Source organism: Falco naumanni, chromosome 1, assembly GCF_017639655.2.
Source record: "Falco naumanni isolate bFalNau1 chromosome 1, bFalNau1.pat, whole genome shotgun sequence".
Classification (NCBI taxonomy): domain Eukaryota; kingdom Metazoa; phylum Chordata; class Aves; order Falconiformes; family Falconidae; genus Falco; species Falco naumanni.
Genome location: NC_054054.1, coordinates 115,434,888 through 115,454,798, shown reverse-complemented (window position 1 = coordinate 115,454,798; position 19,911 = coordinate 115,434,888). Strand labels below are relative to the sequence as shown.

At 48.3% G+C, this 19,911-nt stretch overlaps 1 protein-coding gene across 13 annotated transcripts in view; it reads right to left on the bottom strand.

The window, feature by feature from the left end:
- LOC121081254 overlaps window positions 1–19,911 on the bottom strand; it is a 198,565-nt gene that overhangs the window by 39,919 nt on the left and 138,735 nt on the right. For 3 of the 13 annotated variants that reach the window (XM_040580132.1, XM_040580184.1, XM_040580126.1), the window contains exons 6-8: window positions 5,835–12,535; window positions 5,641–5,741; window positions 5,402–5,482 (exon numbers count right to left, since the gene is read on the bottom strand). In XM_040580132.1, the coding sequence (XP_040436066.1) occupies window positions 5,402–5,482; window positions 5,641–5,741; window positions 5,835–5,925 (273 nt within the window). In that variant the 5' untranslated portion in view covers window positions 5,926–12,535. Of the gene's footprint in view, window positions 1–3,980; window positions 5,261–5,401; window positions 5,742–5,834; window positions 12,536–19,911 lie in introns of those variants that run through there. The other 10 variants (XR_005825634.1, XR_005825633.1, XR_005825639.1 and 7 more) reach the window with 8 other exon arrangements.

The following is a 19,911-nucleotide window of genomic DNA, read 5'->3' as shown; positions in this document are numbered from 1 at the left end:
GCTTCCCTTAGCCAGATATCCCCTAACAGAGGAGCTTGACACTGCCAGACCCGAGTAACTGTTGCAGGAAGAGTGGGAAGCAAGCCCTCATCCCACCCTAACCCATGGCAGGAGACAAAATAGGTAGTCATGTGTCGTCTCCTTCAGAAGAGTCACCTGGAGGGACAAGATGAAATCTATCCTTACAAAACCAGACAAGACAAGCAATGTTTGATCTCATAGCTCCGTTGCAGCAGGATGAAAGGAAAACTCATGTCCTCACTTGCCTTTGTTGCCTGTTTTCTTCACACAGTTGTTCTACCACCCCACAGCAGGTGGGATTCCCATTTTGCAAATCCCTACCCTATTTCTTTGTTTCATAGTAACCCCAAATGTCATTAGGCAGAGCCCAGGAAAGTGATTATGAGCATGCAAACAATGGTGTGAGGGCCAGTATAATTATCTTGCTCCTAAGCACTTGACAATGCTTCCAAGTATCTTGTACTTAGTTACTTGGTAAGGTCCTGAACGTCTGGCTCTCAGGCACTATGGCTTTATTGCTACAGAATGAGCCAGAAACCATTCAAAAGCTTTAAAAGGTCTTTTTAAATAGTCAGAATGAATTTACAGTGTTGGCTGCCTGGCAAATGCAACAGGCATTTCAAGTGGAAAGGAACAGTCCTTTATTGCATCTGCTGTTGGCATTTAGGGCACCCTGATCGCTAACAATTCCTCAGCTCTAATGCTCAGCATCCTGCAGGCTGCTGGCTGGGCAACACCAAGGGGAGCAGCAGGCTGAGAAGAAAGGGTCTAGGTGAAAGAAAAGCCTGGGTTTAGGCGAGTTGTAAATTTTCATTACAATTCATCAGAAAATGATCGTTTTCCACTTAAAGTTTCACAGAAATGACTGAGTTTCAAACACCTGCTAGTGAAACATAAGCTGGGCTCCACCAGCAGACCTTTCCCAGATCTGCCTGCCCAGAACATGTCCCACCTGCCTCTCTATGTGCCACCTCATCTCAGGTGTCCAGATCTGGCACCCTGAACTTCCCAGAAACCAGAGTTTTTGACAAGCTGCTCTGGAGTTGACTTCTGAATAGTGCTGGGTCCTTGAGCAATGCTGCTAAGAACATGAGGCTGAGACCGACCTTCAGCCAAGTGCAATCCTCCCTCCACCCAAGTTCATGGCTACTGCCAACCCTCTCCAGCCACTTCTTGACACCGCCATCATTGCCCCAGCTGGTGGCAGCCCACTGAGCCTCAAGCAGCGTGGGAGAGGGGAGGAACGGCAGATGCCTTTTTGATGTTCTGAGAAGCCCAGAATAATTTGCTGTTTCTTGTGATTGGGACAGATTAGAGGGACACAGGAGCAAGGGGTCCCTAAGACCTGTTCATGTCTGGGGTTACAAAGCTCTTGGACGAGCAGCTGGAACAGCCACTGTATGTGGGGAGAGATGAATGAGGATTCATACAGCTCTGGAAAAGGACTTCTCCAAACGTGCCTGCTCCATCTCTGCCAAGAATGAAGCCCACAGCACCTCTCACCAGCGCTCCCACTCCCCCCACCGGGCACATACCAGTTCCTCCACCTGCAGGGTCACCCATCCCAAGCTCGAAACAGGTCTCTGCCCTCTCATGTGCCTGTACAATACCCCAGCCTTGTCAATCTGGGCTCCGTCCTGCTGCGCGATGGAAGCACAGCAAAGTGCCGTTATGTGGGGAATCCTCTGCTACTTTCTTCTCCACTTGGCCCCTTCTCTATGAGCAGATGTGAGGCAGGAGCTGAACTACACCCCCTTTGCAGGAGCTGGCTCCAGCCTCCCATCTCGGGCCAGATCTGGTTACTGGTGTTCTGGGGCCTTTGTCTCCCCAGTCTGGGCACAAGAAGACCCTTCAAAATTGTCTCTCCCTTCAACGAGCTGGTAAAGGTTGCTTAAGAAAAATGTATAAATATCAGAGCCAATTCCCCTGTCCTTCCCTGGCATAACTTTTAGAGAATGCAGGTTTCCTCAGGACACTGAAGGAAGGCAATTAGCAAAGAAGATGATAGTCAGGAAAACATTTTAGAAAGGCTGAATGGAATAATTTAAAGGTATTGTTATTAATGATGGCAATTACAGTACTGGAAAGCTCAGTGGTTTTTTATACAGGACAGGAAAAGGAACAAAACCAAGCAACCTCTACAAGAATGCAAGAGAAGCAGCAATGAGCTGTGGAAACCAAACAAGATCAGCCTCAGGACAACCAAGCCAAATCCTCTGCTTCAGTAAACCAGCGGGGGTCCCCTGGAGTTCAGGGGCTGGGGGAGAACAAGGCTACCTCCCTCTGACCAGGGCAGAGGATATTAAAGCTGAGCTTTCCAAAGACTTTCGGGAAGCCAGCTCAAAGTCACTGCAATTAAATGAGCCAAGGAATTCCCCTGAGGCTGTGCAAGAACCTCCGCTCTGCTCTGCGGAGCCGCTCTCCCAAGAGTCACCAGAGCAAGTGTCACCCACCTCTCACACCCCATTCTCCTACGGGCCACCAGGCCGTCAGCTTGGGGCTTTTTCTGACGATCGTGCAAAAGCCATCAAACCCACCAGTCATTAATTCTCAGGAAGCACCCACTGCCTCATTGGTAATTACTTAAATAAACTTCCCTTTCATGGTGTCTGAGCCAAGGTCTTTTTTTTCTGACACATCCCAATAAAGTTTTATTTAAGGTAAGATAACAGGAGGGTTATGCACACGAGCTGGGCTGCACCTGACTAAACACGGGGCCCATTGGTGACAGCCGGATAGTTCGAGCAGGATTTCACCGCCTCGCTCCTCTCCTCCACGGCCAGCGCAGCCCCTTCCAGCTCACAGCCCATGTACCATTTCCCCTTATATATGCAGCGTGTATCCTTCATGCAAATCTGTCTCATAAATCACTGCATCCCAGGTGCACCACGGAGTAATTTGCAAGGAAAATACTGTTCCAACTGAAGGACCCAGCATACCACAGTGGTCTTTATGAGGGGTAATATCCAGGATAGGGGTGACTTGGAAACCTGCCAGCCTCCAAAAATGATTCATCCTGCCTGACCTTAAATCTTGGATCCTGACTATTGCAGACGGAGCCGCCTTCGCAGGCAGGAAGCATCAGTCACGGCCGTGTTCATATCCCCTCCTGCCCCTGGCTACAGGGCCCCAGGGGCACGTGAGAACCCCCAGCTTGAGAACCTGGCATTTGGGTTATGAACTACCCAAACATAACCAAAATGAGCATCTCCAGAAACAGCAGCGTGAAGTGTCATTTGGCACTGGGCAGAACCAACCCTGGCATTTTGCTTCCTGCAACCTCGCTAAAAGTTGCAGCCCGTGTTTACCTCACCTGCACGGTTTTGAGAAAGATCTTATTGGTCTTAGTGATTTACGCATCTAACAGCTGAGAACCTGGTCCCAAAACTCCAAGAATTTCTTAAATTTTAAGACTTCTGCTCTGTCAAGTGATCATTTTCTCTCTGATACAGAATTATACCCAGGCACCTGTTTGCTGCAGTTAACCCAACAATAATCCAAGCATCTCTAGTTCTCACGTTTCCATGGTATTTACTATACTCCCAAACAACTTATTCTTATTTACAGATGTCAGGAATACACTTTGCTAACCAGACCTTTAACCCCCTTCCATGCAGAGCTGTGAGATACTGTAGAGTTACTTGCAAGCATAGGACTCATTTTTTCAGAGAAAGAAGCATTAAGCTACCAAAGTAACGATCCACTTAAGTCAAAAGTTTAATAGTTTTGTTGTGGCAAGAGAAAAATCTCAGGATATCAAAGAGTCAAGGGAGGAATATTGTGCTCAGCTGAGAAAATGGACAAGCAGTCAGACATAAAAGGCTTTCTACAGCTCTGACAAAGAATAAACTCAAGCTCCTATAGAGCTTAGCTTAAACCAAAAGGATAGAAAAAGGAGACAAAATATGGAATTAAGATATTTCCCCTCTATTGATATTAACTACAGTGATCGGGTGATATGTAATGGCATAAGATATCTTTAATGTTCATAAGAAAAAATAAACTAGGACGACAAATAGGTTGGGGATTTTCAATAACAACCTAGAAATGGACATGTTAGACCATTTAGATCACATCATAGGTATTCATGACTTCACCCGCGCTCAGCACAGCCAGGACTAGCTGTCAGGCAAGAGCAGTGGACGTAGGAGCCCAGAGTAGCTCCTGGCATGTCCCTGGCCCCACAATGCCGGAGCTTAGCACTGCCCACAGGCATTTGTAACTCTGAGGACAGAGAGGTGGTTGAACAGGATTGATCAGGAGCAGGGACAAACAGCAACCTGGGTCTGCTCAAACACAGCCACCTAAGAGCTGCTGAGGGACAGGGACGTGTGCCTCCTCCTGAGCAGCCCATGGTTGGCACGTGCTGCCACACAGGAGGATTGCTATCCCTCCGTGCGTTCAGTACTGCACCTCTCAACCCTACGAGCCAGCTGATGTCCACCAGACAGCACTGCTGCTGATGGCATTCCCCAGAGAGGTCCTGGTGCACTCCTGGGTTCCCTGTTAGGTCCAGACAGACACACAAATGTCTAGCCCAGAGGTGGTCCAGGAGGGAGCAGACTTGTCCAAACACATGCTGGGGACAGGGCTCCCTGCCATTCCCCAAAATGCTTTGACCCCTGCCCTCCTGGAATGAAACCAGCCCCTCAAAACTACCAGCATGAGGAACAGAAAATTGCAAATGACTTAAAGTGGGGTGGAAAACTCTGAGTTCGACGATCACAAGCTGAGGCCGCTAATCTTCTTGTCATGGGAGCAGACTCACCCAGCAGAAGGGAATTCCTGCCTTTGACTGGACTAATTAAAGGCATCGAACTCTGCACCCGTTATGGCTTGATGTGCCTTAATCCGATGTGACATTCGACATACGCAAGGAAGGCAGACGCAAACATACGGTTCTCATTGCTTAAAGGGGTTTGGCATCCGCGGGGGTATACCAGATGCAGCACGCCTCCTCCGCTGGCCCCGCTGGGGTGAGCTGTGTGGGGTGGCAAAGTGGGGGATAATTACCCATCCCACCTCCGAGCCACTGACGGCCCTGGGTGGCTACACACCCTGCGGAAGGTCCCATGTAGGGGACAGGAGTGTGGCCTGAGCCAGCGCTGAAAGGTCGTTTGAGAAGGTGGGGGCTGGACTGGGATTCAAAGCTTTCCTCCAGCGAAATGCAAGTGGAAGCTGCTGAATGAGCAGTGCCCGTCTCTCCCGTGCAGGTACAGGAACAATCGGCTGCTGTGCCCTGGGAGCGCAGAAGATTTCCAAGCAAGATGGTACACTAGATTGTAAGCATCTCAAATCAGAAAGATTTAAGACACAAGATGAACCAACTGAGTATTTGGATAGAGTGATGTGAATCATGGATATTGCTTGTGTTCCTCACCTCCTGTCCACGACTGGCCTCTCTGAAGTCCAGGGATATGTCGCCACACTCCATCACGCTCAGCAGAATCCTGAACCAGCCCTGGGAAGAAAACTTGCTTTAGACACTGATGGGAAGGAGACAAACCTCCTCATACTTCAAAGCCAAAAGCCCACTCTCTGCCGAGCACAGCAATGTCGGAAGCAGTGTAGCATGGCCAGCAGGGCGCAGGGCCACCCATGCAGCTTCAGAGCACCCACAGCACTGGCAGCAGCAGAGGAGGGCAGTCCATGGCAGGTGAGTCCGTATGTCTGTGCCATGGGAGCATCTGACTCTGAAGACTTGGCTTGAGATGCAGGCCCTGAAAAAACACAAAGCTTTCTCAATGGCACTAGAAGATATCAACTTTCCTCTTCAATTATTGCTTTTTCTCTAAAAGATTAGAGTCCCATACCACTATTACTTGTACTGACAACTAAAAGTGTTGGTCTGCTAGGTCGCATGGCAGAAGGCGGTGTGTTTACATCTGAAGGTCCCAAGTTCATTTCCAGTTAATGATCCATAAGAGGGACTGCTGCATTTCTCCCAGGAAGATTGCTTGGAAGCAACTGATAGACTGCTTAGGCTAAGGTAGAAACAAAGCACTGAAATATTGTCACGAGTCATAAATCAGGCAAAGTCAGTGATGCTCTATGAGGAACAGTAATGTTTGGTGCACACTACTACCAATAGCTGGTCAGTAAAAGCTCCTTCAGAGTTAAAAAAGCAAAAAGATGTGATTTCAGTACAACTTAAATGCAGAACATGTTCAAATTCATATTTAATAAAGCAATTATTGTTTATTATTGAAGTACCAATTGATTATTAAAAACACATTTATTGAGGCTGGACCACAAGGTAACAGATACGTACCTCAGGCATAGTTGCGAAACCTCAGTAAATAGCGATTATTAGAAACAGATTTATCGAGGCCTAACGATACCGTAAGATGCGTATCAGTTACAGAGCTCTTAAAACCCGATCAGTATGTTCTTAAGCCATTTTTTACTGAGGGTTTATAGCTCAGCAGTAGGGCTACATGTCTTCATTTAGCATTGTTAAGCCACATGGAATATCATCTTAATGCTCATTTGATATTTAATTAAGGTAGCGTTTGCAGGGAAAAGACTACACAAACCAATGAGAACCAGGAAAAAAACCCCAATCATTCTCCTGCTGTCGAACCCACCAATCAGAGCTGCTATTTGACCTTTTGTAGAATCTTTTCATTAATCTCTGAACCCCTCTTTGGATGGAACGCGTGGATCATGCCAGTCTGAGGACATGAACACATGACACAGAGTTGCATCCATCCTGGTGCGTGATGCCACGAGCGGAGCGTGTCCTGCCCACAGCTCAAACCTCCGTTCGGCTTCAAACAGCTCCCATTCGACGAGCCCCTGTGTCCCACGAGGGCCTTCGCCAAGGCTGTTGCAAACTGTAATCAAAACTGCGATGATGCCAAAATTGGACAGAGACCTAATAGTGCCCAGGAGGAGGAGGAGGGCAGGAGCAGCGCTGGCCACAGACCGTCAGCGCAGCAGGCGGAGGGCACCCCAGGTGTGCTGTCCTCACTTATTCACAGAGAACAAGTCCTGTCCCATTGCCCCCTTCACAAATGCTTAAACATTTGCCCAGCAAAGCCACTCTTCCTCCCGTCCTTCCCTGCCAGCCCCCACGGCACCCGCTTCTGCTGCCAGATCTGGCGCCTCCATCCCACACACGTGGGGTACCAGACTACAGCGCAGCCATTGGAGACTCCCTGTGCCGAGCGAGCCTTTCCCATGTCTCGGGATGAATACAGGAGACCATATCCCCAGAGACACAGCCAGCAAAACAAAGAGGCAGTATGGAAACTACAGCCGGAGTGAAGGCAGCGATTTTGCCCAGATCATGCAGAACGGCTGGGGCAAAGCCCAGGGGAGGGGAGAGGTCTGCGCCTTCTCTTTCGCTGTGCCTTAAGACCTCCCAGCCTCTCCACCAGAGAGGGAGGGGAGAAAGGAGCCCAGATTACTGAAGAAGTCCCCTAGCTCCAGCCTCCTCTGTTCAAATTTATATATTCCACTACAGGTGACATCATGATTGCTGGAGTCTGACAGGTGATGCTGTAAAATGCATGAAACCATAAAAATTTCAACAGCAGCAAGCTCCATTGCCGCTACATCTGACAGCACTTAGCTGCCCAGCTAACACAAATATTATAAAAGCACTCGGGAAAGAAATCCAACCTGCCTGACCTCAGTTTTGGACTAATAAACAGTACAGCATGACCAGATTTCACCCACATATAATAAACAGACAGCTTTTAAAGAAACCAAAGCAGGGTGTTGGTAGGTGTAAAGAACTAAGGGAAGAGATGAGTTAAAGGTGGGCAAAGTCACTGCTGAACACAGAGGGCTCAGCTCCCAGCCCGCTCCACTTTCTGCCACTCTGGCTCCCTACCAGGAGATCTGTCTTAGGGTCTGCATAACTATAGCTGCAAAAAACCGCTCACTGGTGTTACACAGCCAGACCAGGGTTGGGTAATTGCCTAAACTGTGTCAGAGCACCTGATGTTCATTTCTGCCCTCTCCGCAGGGAAAGGGTGAGTAATCTTGTCTCCGAAAGTTGGACAGTAAGTGAATCTAAAAGAATTATTGCCCTTTCTTTCATCACTCTCAGCACTAAATTTTAAAAGCCCGAGGATCGGCTTTCTATTTCTTTCTGCTGTGAAGTCCCGCTGGTTTCCCCGGAGGACAGCACCGTGCCTGGGCTCCGTGGAAAGCGCTCTCTGGAGGAGGATGCCCACGTGGGCAACAGCCTGCCCACACCACCGCAGTGAGTCAGGCAGACGCGGGCTGGGGGCTGCAGCTGGGGCAGGGATCTTCAAACCAGACATGCTGAAATGGATCTTCGGCTTCTCCAGAGAGAACTGGTTTCCATGGGCTATTTTGGAATTAGTTAGATAGATGGATGGGCAGAAGCAGCTTGTCACCTTCCAATGGGCCACCCCAAAAGCTTTCCAAGCAGAGTTGTGGAGCCTTGGGAACCAATGCTGGCTGTTCTTAGTCACCTCTCAGAGACCCTCAAGCTAACCCACAGGGTCCCATTTCCAACCCACCATGCACCCATGCACCGGCCACCGCCACCCCCAGTATAGCTCAGCCCAGAGACTGTCCCAGCATCCAGGGCACTGGAGGCTGTGCCCAGGAAACAAACGGGTACCCAGCCCATTTAGCATCTGTGCCACAAAGTACACCTGGAATCTGATTTGCTGTTAGATAGTAGCGACAGTCTATTAAAACAGGCGAGCAACAGAAGTTACTATAAATACATATATAGCTCCATTAAATCCCCCTTTATTCAAATGATTGGAGAGCTGTCTCTGAGCTCGCTCACTCGCTCTCACGGATGCGTATACAAGAGGGGGAGTGAGCGGCGCAGCAGGCACCAATGGGGCTGCCCTGCTCTGGAGCTGTGTTACCAGGCAAAACAAAAAGCATCATCGAAATCACATTATTATCCACACAGCTACAGTAATCGGCAATGATGGTCACCCTTCTAAGTATGGGTTTTGATGCTAAAGCCAGACATATTTAAATGTCATTTTTTCAACCGAAAGTAAAATGGTATTGCAAAATTCTATAATCTTTTTAATCCCAGGTTTCACAAAGCACTTCAGTGGAAAGTGTATAATAACTTTTTCACAAAATCATTGCTGTTTTTTCACCATTACAAATCTCCTTTTTCTGTTGAGCTAACTAGTGATAGATCCAGCAGATTTTTCAAACAATTTTTAGTTACTGGAAAAATATGAATAATTTTTAAAAAATGAAAAGTGCATTCACTGGACCGAGTTTAAATCTTTTTCACATAAATGGTTTCATATTTTGAAGTCATATTTATCAGAGTTGACATCAACTGATGGAAATTTTAATCACTGTTACAGGCAGTGATTAAAAGCACCTGATACAGACCAATACAGGACAGCGATTCCTCGGTGAGGAAAATCAGCCCTTACCATACCATGGGACAGGAGAAATTGCTACCAGGTAGGACTTCACCCTTCCTGCTCCAGTTCTTCTCTGTCTCCGGTTCACCAGCCAGGTCCAGCTACAAAAACCCCAAATCACAGATCTTTACAAATACGACCAGACACTGAGAGTGGTCTTTGCAGTCACCTTCATGCAGGACCAGAAAGGTACTTAGGCGCCCGATTTCAGCTAAAATAAAAGGGATGTCCATTAATGCCCGTGGGAAGTTTCCTGCCTAATCCCTCCCTGGATCACATCCCACACCTCCCTGCTGCTTCTCCACTGCAGAATGCAGCAGAAAATGCTAATGGGACTTCACAGGGTTGTATCACTTCTAACTTGGGATGCGCAAGGGCTCAGCTATCCTAATTAAAACAAAGCCATTACCAGGAAATGAGCACTCCCTAACTAGCACGGGAGAGCAGCTCTGGATTAAGTGCTCCCATCTCCTGCTGCTGCCAACCTCTCTGGATAATCTCCTGGCCAGGACACCAGCCTGGAGGGAGCAGGAGCAGCTGCCCGGGGCTCCCTGCGGTGGGTGCGGAGCTGCGGAGTCCCCGTTAATTCGTGGCAAGCCAGGAGATGGCACTCCGCAACATGCAGAGCAACCTGGGCTTTGCGTGCCCCCGAACCCTCCCCTGTGTGCTGCCAGGCAGTTTCTTCCATCCATCATCAGCATCTAGGAGAGCCCTCAGCTGCAGCACGCCTGTGCCAGCCCCCGGGAGATGACGGCCAGCAGCGAGAAGGGGACACGGTCACCAGCCCACCAGCCACCGCCGGGCAGCTGTGCAGTCCCCTGCCCTACACCTGCAGCAATCCTGCGGCACCACCTGCCTCCCAGCAGCTCCAGTTTGCAACCTTAGGGTCTCTTTAATGCAATCTCCCTCTTTTTTATGGAATAGGCAAAAAAGTCATAATAACCGATCATAAAAAAATCAAAATCGTTTACCTTTCAGGAGGCAACCCAGCGCAGGCTATTACAGGGTAATTTGGTACATCATAAAGTTTCCTATTAGAACAGAAAATAGGGCTGCTTGCATGAGCTGCCAATTGGAAATAAAATAGTAGTGGGGCTGTGATCATTAGCACTGCTTTTTCTATTTCACCGTTTGCTCTCCATCGGGCTAGGAAGAGGAGGGAGATTGAGATGCAGGTGAAAGCAGATGAGACAGGTCTGCAAGGCAGGAGAAATGAACAGAGAGCGGCTCTTCATGTTCACGAAGAATCACGAATGATCTCTTCTTCCACTTATTGCATTTACAGTGCAGAGCCCCACAGAGTGATGGTGGCTGCAGGATGAGTCCCCAGACCATAGCGGGCTGTCCAGTCTCCTGAAGTACACGACAGCAACAGCAGAGCAGCTCAGAAGAGAGGCAGCTCATTTGCACTACTTGGGAACATGGCATATGTTTTTTAAAAAAAATAAAAAAATAAAAAAAAAAATCCTGAAACTGCGATTAAAAGAGGCCAGAATGAGAGCAAGATGGCCTGTTACTGCAACCGGCCACTGTTTTAAATAAAGGCCCCAAAGTGCTGGCATTCACATACATTTCTCAGCACATTTCCCTTTGCTGTTGGCAATCTTTGACATTGATCCTGTGCCTCATGCTTCTCCAGTTACTAGCTACATTAGAGTGCACGCAAAACATTCAGCAAAGCCCAGTCTCCTGCCAGCTGCGTTACAATTGCCAGGAACAGCTTTCCTGTGCCGTGCATGGCACACCAAAAGACAGCCCACATCACATCGGCGAACATGACCAAGGCCACAGAGGAGAGCAGTGGCAGAGGCAGGTATGATGTCTGGGCTCTTGAGACTGCACTCCCTAGGATGTCCTGAAGCTATTGACCCAGTCCATAGGTAAGCAGCACAGGAGGAAGGCTGAAGCATTTTGCTGCAGAAAAGCACCAGCAGAGCTGAAAGCTGTATAAATGATGCTTTTATTTCTGTGAAGGAGGAAAAAAGCCTCTCCCCTCTGTTAGCAGTTTCATTGTGCCAATGCTCATGCTAACAACATGCTTCCCTGGATGCCTTCTTGGTGAGATGGAGGGACCAACTTACCTCCACACTGCAGCACAGCAATGAATCCCCATCACATAAACCACAGACACCATCAAAGAAACTGGTCCATGGAGATCAGACAGCATCAGCTTATAGTTTGGGGCACAGAGGCCACAAAGGGCCATGGAGCCCAGGTCACGAACCAAGAGCAAGCAATAACAACATGATCTGTTTGTTAACATTCATCCCATGGTTCACATCAAAACCCTCACACCCACTTGAGAGCTCTGTCCTATTGCATTATTCCTTGCAATTTATTAAGACAAATTGTTCCTGCACCACAGTTGGAAAGTAACTGAAACCAGCGGTGCTGTCTCCATCTCGTGGGGAACTGAAACCCGGCCAACACCGTGTCACTGCTCGCTAAACAGATCTGTGGTTTTGCTACCTCCCCACTTCTTCCCTTGGCTTTTGGGTGGTTTGCCTCCCAGTTGCTCGCAACGTTCAGTTCCCTCTCCCGTCCTGGCGCTGCAATCATCCCTGCAACCATCCCATGGCTCCACGCTCCCCAGCCGCAGCAGGTGCTCCCCTGCCACGGGATGGCCACCCACAGGACAGGGGGAAGCCACCCAAAGCTGCTTATGGGAAACCTTTGTTGCCGGCAGTAGCAGCATCTGCAGGAGGAGCCCTGCCACAGCCATACCCACGGGTCTCTTCCAGCCCTAAACCCCCCAGCAGACCTCACACAACCTCTGTGCCTCTCCAGCCTCACACAGGGCTTTTAGGGCAGCGAGAGGGAGAGGGCACACGTGCCGGGTAAGCAGCACGGCCTCTGACCTGGCTTTCATTTACCTTAACTTCTCCCTGAAAAATCAGCAAAGGCTGGGTGCCCTGCCAAGGCGCCATGTGTCTCGTGTGGGCATCACCTCCTCCGTCCCCTGGTGTGCTGCAAACTGGCACCTTGCAGGGGTGTCCCGACACTTGCGACTGCTCAGATGTGGGAAACACAAGCCACGCTCACACCCAGGCACATACCAGGTGTTTCCAGCAAGCAAAGTGCTGTGAAGGTAAGTTGAGTTGCACAGGGATATTTTTGGCAACTTCCTGGAAGAATAACACGGAGGATCATTGACAAGGACTTCTGCTGTCCCACAGCTACGCTGCTCCCACCAGAACATGTGAAAATCCACCCTGCGCCCACAATCCTCATGGCCCAAAGGCTGAAACACCCCAGATACCCATCACATCTGCTCTCCCTCGCTTTTGCAAACCCTGTTAGATGATTACAAGAGCAATGTACTGGCAAGAGCTACATGAAACTGCTCGTCTCGTGGCCACCGCAGCTGAAGAGCTGGGCTGTGTGCACCCCTTCTGCACACACACACACACACACACACACATACACACACAGGGCTCTGTGAGCCAAAAGCGGCTCCACTCCCCAAATACCAGCCGGGTGTGACACTTAGATGGGCCAACCTGTTGACACTAAAGCCAGAAAGGTCAGCGCAGAGGTTGAGCGCCGAGGTGAGTGTTTGATTAAAACGGGTGGGTGAGGGTTTTTCAGGGATCTGTTGGGGATGGAAGTGAAAGCTTTATGGAGTGCCGGTGGGTGCTCCTGACAGCGCTAGAGATGACACAGGTTTGGCACCGGCTGCAGCAGCATTTCTCCCTCCCCATCTGACTTCCAAGCTCCAAAAGCCTTGGGGTGACTGACAACATTTTTGCTTTTATGTTCCGTTATATCACAATGAGCTTTGAATTTCCTTCCTCGCAAGGGGCTGTTCACATTTATTCTTAACATTTTCCTAAAAGATTTTGCTCCCATCAATTCACCACCACCTTCCCAGATTTGATGGCCCGTACCAGAGTTATTAGCCACTAGCAGGTACTCCATAATGCAACTTTCAGTCATAGCCATCTTTTATGACCACGACTCATTCCTTAAACCATTTCTTTTCCTTCTATCTTGCTTCGATTTTGGCTTTTCTTATTAATTAAATGGCAAGTTTCAATAGCCTAAGATTGAATTATAAGGCTTGTTTAGAGCAAGCAGAATGATCAGAGCAAAGGGCAGAAGCTATATATGTAATATATACATATACTTAAGATACAGAACTTTGCTTCCAGACGTTTGGAACAAATTAAATAGAGGATCAAATTAACTAGTGATTGAATTAAGCGGAAAGCATCTCATTACCTAAAAGATGGAAACATGTGTCATTTTAAAACAGCTAAAAATAAAGCAAGAATGGGTTGAAATGAAAAGCAGGAACCTTGCAAATGTCAGCCAAATTTGGGCTCTGTTGAGCCCTCCAAATGTGAAGGTTGTAAATAAGGTGGGTTTTGCTGCATAGTGGGAAACGATGGGCTTGGAAAACAGATGTTGCAAAAAGCAGCTGCTACACATCGCATTTCATACGTTTGCAACCAAAGAAATGTGTGCAGGGGGAAGAGGTCTCATCTGCAGGCCACAGCTTCGCAGGGAGGGTTGGGATGCCCAGGACATCATCCTCACCCACAGGCAGGCACCCTGGGCTTTGGATCTACTACTCAGTTGAAAATCCAGAGTAACTTTGCTTACTCTGTCAACTCGATGAACACTTCACTGTCAGTCAATGACTTTCATTTGTTCCTGCTGCCCGCTGCCCAGGAAGTTACTCAGATAGAGTTTCAGGTATTTCACAGAGAGGACCAAACCTGGTGACACAAATGTACCTTTTTAATCCAAGACTAAGGCAACTTGTTGCTGCTTTAATTCAGCCCCTTTATTCAAGGGCTCACTCTTCTGTTTTCCAGACACTTAATTTCCCTTGAAATAGATGGAAAAAACAGAGAGAGTGTTCAGATCCAGTCTTTTGTTTCACCATGAAAGAAGCGAGATCATTTCACGTGTTTCTTCCCCCCTGTGATATCAATGCTCATCTTCCTTCCTGCTCATCTGGACCTTACAAATTCCAGTCACTTCCCATTCTGACACAACATTTCACTTAGTGATGCATCAGATGGAAATTGCACTGAGCTGCCACCGGGTGCAGGAAATCACTTTTTCACTCCACCAAACTCCAGTCCCAAATTCAGAATGAGGAATAAGGCCTTAGCCCTCTCCCATCTAATGTCATATTTTTCCCTTTTGTTCCTTTTATGTATCACATTTTGACAAATGCAAGTGGCACTTTTCCAAGATAAATAACGTTATCTTTGCAGAACCCTACGGCACCCCATGGCAACTCATTATTTTTCAATTAAATATACTGTTCATTGGCAGTTGCTCTGCTTTAATTTTCTGCCATTTGTTTACTGAAGAACGAAATGCATAACACAAAGCCCTATAAAAGTCAGACTAAGTTAATTAAATGTGAAACTGGGAAACCCTAACTTTGCCTCCAGAGCAATTTTATCATGACATCTCCTTAAAAATGTCACTTTCTGCAGGAATTTATTTAGACATACGCAACCACTATGAATTAAATGTGCGGTCCCTTCACAACTCTCTCCAACAGAGACTTAGCAGTATTTTGTAACCACTGATTGTAGAAACAAGAGTTTACAAGATGCATAAAGCCAGATGAAGAAAATACTTTGCAGTCAGACCAATATTTTTAGATTCCTTACAGGTTTCTGAGTTATTTCGGCTGAATGCAGGATACCTAAATATCAGTTTGAAAACAATGCACCGTATTATTTTCCTTCAATTGTCAAGAAGACCTGATGTCATTCCTTTATAGAACCACGGGTTTGATCGATTGCAAAGATGTCAAGTACATAGGCTTTTATCAGCCGTTTTACATACTAACAAAAATACTCTGATTAGGGTCCGCCACTAGCTGCACACTGCACGTCACACGGAGCAAGAAATGACTGCACAGTAGATGTCAAAAATTAATCAAGACACAAACCTTGGCTGATGATGCTCCTAGACAATGTCAGAAATAATTTTTAAGCAACAGTATTCGATATTGGCATGCCCCTCTCCACTTGAGCTAGACAGCCCAGATAAATCACACCTTACCAGTACCCATTTCTCTGCATGGGTTACAGAGACCTTGCTGTCTTCTCAGATATGGATATCTACACCGTAAATCATCGTATCTGTTCAGCTGAAATCCACCCTTGCAGCCTCAAAGTGGGGCGTCTAACACAAACCCACCACCCAGACACCTCTGCCAGCCACAGAAACATGCACTTTCATCCAGCAGTAAAAGAGGTATGTGAAATAGGTGAGATGAATGAAATAGGTGAGATGAACTGCCACTTGGAAGTGCCAACTTCCTACCACCATTTGCAGCAACAACCTGTAAATTTTCCTTAGGTTAAGTGACCAAATTTTAGGTTGAAAGCTGGAGGCAACTTATTCCAATCTAAGAGTAGAATTTGACATGTCAGAAATAGTTTTCCAGTGCTAAAAGATTCCCAGCTTGAAATTTGAAATTCCAGATTTATTTCTAAAATCATCACTCATTCTGATGAGAAAAGGAAAAGAGCAGTCTTTACTGAGACACACAAATTAGAAACGACATGAATAATTAACAGAGGACTATGAAGCTGCGTAAAAGTCTCCATTTAGGTACGCAAAAGTTAGTTGGAACAAAACTGAAGCCAAGGCTTCAACATTGTGTTGGGACAAATTACTTTGAAGGGGAGATGTACTGGTTGCACCCATAAAGGTTTGGCCCAGGTTCTTATTGCGGGAATTAGCAACCCAGACTCCAGCTTGATGGGAAGAAGGTTTGTCCTGGTAGGAGCAACACGTAGAGGTCTGGCCAGAGCATATTGCATGTGCGCTTGACCTGTGCTACTGATCTCCTGGGAGGCAGAGAGTGGTGCCTGAGGCAGCAGCACCTTGGGTCAGGTGCAAGTGAAAGGCAGCGTGGTGGTGTTGAGGTGAGCTTTACATCTCATGCAAAGTGAGAGAAGCACAGTGTCAGCAGCTAATAAGTTTATAACGGGGTTTCTTCCTCGAGACAAATTCAGCCCAGATTTATAACTCCTCCATAACACTCTGAACCTTCTGACACTCCTCCTGAAACATTTCATTATTGCTCAATTACTGTCATGTTCTCTTAAGGACCTGGAGGCGGGGGGAGAAGGTCTCCATTTGGAGACCAGATGCCATTTCCATAGATACTCACAAAATTGCACTGCACAATAAATAATCCATTCATCCTTCAGAAGAAGGCTTTGAGGATATGATAAATTAAAACAAAAAAAAGGAAAAAACTGTGACACGTTCTATGTGTAATGGAAACTAACCAGAAACTAAGATGCTGAGCTGGTGGCAGGGCACCTTTGGCTTGTAGCCGTGCCAGACTGTCTGACTTAGAGACAACAAAAGTAAAAACCCTCCATAACCTCTGCATAGCACTAGCACCGGTCTCACTGGAAGACACGTGTATTGGGTTTGTGTGGAAGGTTTTGGTAGCGGGGGGCTACAGGGGGGGGCTTCTGTGAGAAGCTGCCAGAAGCCTCCCCCGTGCCCGGTGGAGCCCAGGCCAGGTGGCTCCAAGAGGGACCGGCCACTGGCCACGGCCGAGCCCAGCAGCCACGGGGGCAGCGCCTCGGGGTAACAGGTTTGAGAAGGGGAGAAAAATCTGCGCAACAAACTGTAGCGGGAGAGAGGAGTGAGAAGGTGTGAGAGCAGCAGCCCTGCAGACACCCGGGGCAGGGCAGGGGGCTCCAGGCGCCGGAGCGAGACTCCCGCGGGCAGCCCCTGGGGAGGTGGGCTGTGCCCCCCAGCCCACAGAGGTACACGGGGGAGCAGACCAACTGCAGCCTGGGCAGGACCTCACGCTGGAGCAGAGAAAGACGGTGAGGGGGAAGGAGTGGCAGAGAAAACGTGTGATGGACTGACCGCAGCCCCATCCCCTGCACCACTCAGCAGGAGGAGGGAGAGAAATTGGGAGTGAAGTTGAGCCTGGGAAGAAGGGAGGGGTGGGGAAAAGGAGTTTTTAATTTTTGAGTTTATATCTCGTCATCCTACTCTGATTTGACAGGCAATAAATATTTTTTTTCCCCAGGTTGAGTCTGTTTTGCCCGTGACGGCAACTGCTGAGCGATCCCCCTGTGCTCATCTCGACCCACGAGCCTGTCATTGTATTTTCTCTCCCCTGCCCGGCTGGGGAAGGCAGTGACAGAGCCGCTTTGGTGGGCACCTGGCCCCCAGCCAAGGGTCAGCCCCCCACCCCTCCCCACCCCCCGACACCAAACAGCAGCGCTGCCAACCCAGCATCAGGAGACGTGCCCAAAGCAGGGGCACAGCAACCAGGCACAGCAGCTTGTCCCAGGTACGGGCACTGGGCTGGCCCCAGCACGGGAACGATGCACCAGGCTAACAGTGAGGGCACGAACCTGAGCCCATCTCCAGGACGCACTTACCACCCGCGCACAAGCAGGCACTCCGCACCCACCTAAGCTGAGCTCTGGAAACTGAGAAACAAAGCGTTTTGTAGATCTAAAAGCAGGTTTGACCTCTTGCTCATCATCTCTGGGCAGAGTGGACTTGAGGCGTCACAGCCCACTCCAGCACTGAGTGTCTTAAATTCCATATCCTTCACCAGGAGGCACAGGGTTCCTGGATCCTACTGGGCTTAAAAGCCACCCTTGAGCTTGTCTCTGTCTTAGGATTTGTGAATCAACTGAAGCTTTCATGCATTCACAGGTTAGACACTTCCACAGCACATTATCATCCAAAACGCTCTTTCTGCTTTGATACTTGTAACAAGTCTCTGTTTGTACATATGGAAACCACATTATATATTCCAGATGGAAATTCATACTCTATTTCAGAGAAGGAAACGAGAGCTATTTCATACTAGATGCATAATTTGTTGTGTGAATATGAAATACGTGACTGCCTCACATGTTATGTTGTGAGCTAATCATAAAAAAAACTATAATGAAAAAGGTCCCATCTGTCTCTAAATCCTGTAATCCAACTGTTCTCAGCTAACTCCAGCTCTGCCAGTACCTGGTATACATACAGCAAGGAGAGTTTTCTGTGCCAGGGAAATACTGAAAACCAGAAGAGCATGCGCTGAGCTGCGGCTAAAGTTTCATCCGAGGCAGTGAGAGAATGTCTTGGAGAGAATAGAGACCTTATGACACCTCTTCAGCTGCCTGAAGTCATTCCCCAACTCTTCAAATTGTTCTTGACCTGCCTTTTTATCCGGGCTACCCTATCATTATCTTCTTAACATAATTTCCCCGCCGTTCCCTGTAGAGCCTTAATGGGATCACTGGGAAAGATCCAGCTGCACATTAGAAAGTGCGGGGGCAAAGTGCCGTCCCCAACAGACGACGGGAACGCTGCCGCTCACGGCGGCCAGGCTGGGAACCCACGGCGGAGCTTGCTGGCGGCAGAAGCAGCTCTGCCAGGCAGGCAGTCGCTCCGTGGCAAACACAAGCCGGCAGGTCTGATGGGCTCTGCCGTCTTCTGTCGTGGTCTCGTTTATCTGCAACCAGATCCTGAGCCTGACCTTACAGTTCTGCTGTGTCACCAAAGGAGCTCCCCCACCCCCAGCACCGAAGGGACCAGTTGTGGAGAATTATTCCATAGGAAACAGCAATATTTGTCTGTGCCTTTGTCCTTCGCTTTCAGTGCGCTACTGCAATCGCTTCAGCTTGCTCACCTCCAAAAATAAAACGGATATGAAACAGCACTGGGAGGTGTTACCACATTCCCAGGGCTGTTAGGACATTTTCACCTAAAGGCGCCAAAAAGAAGCCCCAACTCTCAGCTGGCATCTCACGGCAATTTTTCATGCTTTCAGTCTTCCACATTAACAATTTCAGTTTGTTAGTTGGGTTTGGGCCTGGTTTGGACCTAATGATGGGCAAGGGACATAAATGGGATGGCTACAGGCTCTGCTGTATTTAATGTCACGCAGTTCCTAGGAGTTTGAGGGTGCCAGACCCTTTGATAAACACAGTGGCTTCCGCTCCAGTCCACTAACTACAATCCTTCTCCTCCCTGTGGGGGCCATAGCTACCCCTTCAGCACCTTCTGTGCCCTGCCAGATACTGTGCTACAGCCACAACAGCACAGCTGCGCTCAACCAGCCACAGAGGATTCGCATCCCTCTTGGTGCTGGATGGGGACAGTGGCAAGGTGAAGGAGAACTGTCACCCATGAAGGACAGTGGCACTACACAGCTGCATCACTGGATCTCCACGCCCAGGACCCATGGATTTCAACGTCAGATGGTACAGCTCACTGTAAAGGGCTCTTTTTTAACCTCAAAGAAGTTTTTGTTTTTTTCAAACAAGAGACCTTTTATTGCTATGCCAGTTTCAAGCCACGCTGAAGTTCTTAAACATCTGGGCCTGGGCCTTTTAAATTTAACCGGTCCATCAGCAATTGCATTCCAGCAGTATGAGCTGTGTCTGTCTCTCCCTAGGCCTGCACTCCATTTCCCCTTCAAACTAGGGGATATAAATAAATAAACCTTATTTACCGTCACCCCCTTACATCTCTTTTCCTA